Genomic DNA, 1,756 nt, shown 5'->3' on the forward strand with positions numbered 1-1,756 from the left:
ATGTGTTTCCACCTTAGCCCCCTGCTCATTTTGAATGTGAGTTATGTTTTTATTCATTCTGTGTTGAATGGTGATACTATGAAAGAATTTTGTGTTTTTTTCTCCATCCTTAAGCCATCTTATTCTCGATTTTTTCCTCCATAGTGTTTCTTCCTGTTTAGCCCTCTCTAAGATTTGTGACTCAAGAATTTTTTCCTGTTTTGACAGGTCATCTAATCGACCTTCAATTATAATCCTCTGTTGCAGTCATTTCATATCTTGATCGAGAGCACTCTGAGCCTGGAAAATATTGCCAAAAGAAGTATGATTCCAGTGTTTGATCTCGCCCTTGAGATGCTTAAGCTTCTGCTGAAATTGAAACATCTTTGTACCATTTGGAGGAGCGAAGTTGTTCCATTCTGTGTTGATTAAGTTGATGAAATCCGGATGAGACATCCAGAAAGCCTCAAAGCGAAAAGGTCTTCGAATTGTGTTACCAGGATGAGTCCATCGAAGGGAGATTGGCCAGTGATCTGATCCTGCGATCGGCAAGATGGAAGTAGCAAAATCTCTGCCTATGTGAATTGCATTGTCTGATAATAAGAATCTGTCCAGACGAGAGGCAATCTGATGCACCCATGCTCTTTTGTTATTCATTGTAAAAAGTCCATTATTGAAAGGCATGTCAATAAGCCAGTTGTTCTGAATAAAATATTTTAGGTGGATCCCTTCTTGATTCCCTCTGTTCCTGCCTCCCCTTTTTTCTTCCAGCCTGGTGATCATATTGAAATCGCCTCCAGTAATCCACAGTGGGTGCAACCTATCGGTATTGATTGCTGAGAGGGTGTTCAGGATTTCTATCTTGTGCATAGCCTCCTGGGGAAAATACACATTGGTTAGATGCCCATGTATGTTGGTCCCTATGATGTGAAAATTTGCTTGGATAAAATTCTTATTAGCATGGATGTTGTTGAGCTTAATAGTTCGAGCATCCCATATGAATGCTAAGCCCCCTGAGGCCCCATTAGCATCCACTATAGTGGTAAGACCTCCTGGCCAAGCTTTTGCTGTAATTCTTTCCAGAGTGATTGAATTGCATTTGGTTTCTTGCAAGAATAGGATTTGTGGTTTTTCTTGCATTATCATGTTTTTGAGTAGTTTGCCTTTCCCTGGGCTATTAAGCCCTCTGATATTCCATGATATTAACTTCATTGGGAAGTGTTGTGGAGGGAGTTATAGTACTTTGTTAGCTTGGAGTACCTGCATGACTCCACTAAAATTTTTCCTATTCTGATTGTTCGTTGGAGATCTGTTTTTCTTCCATGTTTTTTGTTATCTTTGGTAATGAGTTTCCCAACCCAGAGGCTGCCAGTGTGAATACCTAGAGATTTTTGCCTTTGTGCCTGTGATAGGATCTCCTCAATATTCTCTAGTTGTCGTTCTGGAATTTTGTCAAAAAAGTTTGTTTTACATGCCTGCTCTAGTCCCAGAATGTCTAGTTCCCCAATGTCTATGCTTTCTGGTTCCTCCTCCATGTGCTGAGATTCGTTTAATTCTTCAGTTGTTTCTGCTATTGTTCTGGACTTAGATTGCATATTGTCTACCTCCATTCCTTGAATAATCCATGCCGGGAACTTGTGCTTACCTTAGGAGAGGATATCATTGGGTAGAGGATCTTCTTGGAGTGACTTGGAATCTATATGCACCGATTTTTTGTCCTTCTTTGCCTCCCTCTCTAGGGAAGCTAGATTTTCAGAGTTGAGATCATTTTTTCGGG

General features: G+C 40.4%; 1 protein-coding gene across 1 annotated transcript; it reads right to left on the reverse strand.

Annotated features, from left to right (window-relative positions):
• Positions 1-246: 246 nt before the first annotated feature.
• Positions 247-1,125, reverse strand: LOC149209856 (uncharacterized). Its single transcript, XM_089398774.1, has one exon. The coding sequence runs from the start codon at positions 1,123-1,125 to the stop codon at positions 247-249; it is 879 nt and encodes a 292-aa protein (XP_089254900.1).
• Between the last annotated feature and the right edge of the window lie 631 nt (positions 1,126-1,756).

Source organism: Pinus tabuliformis, chromosome 1_2 (genome assembly GCF_031772625.1).
Source record: "Pinus tabuliformis cultivar Carrire ecotype Pingquan chromosome 1_2, CPIR1, whole genome shotgun sequence".
NCBI classification, from domain to species: domain Eukaryota; kingdom Viridiplantae; phylum Streptophyta; class Pinopsida; order Pinales; family Pinaceae; genus Pinus; species Pinus tabuliformis.

Bases quoted from the DNA above. Each gene is read 5' to 3' on its own strand.
- LOC149209856 (XM_089398774.1), bottom strand. From the start codon at position 1,125: ATGATAATGCAAGAAAAACCACAAATCCTATTCTTGCAAGAAACCAAA.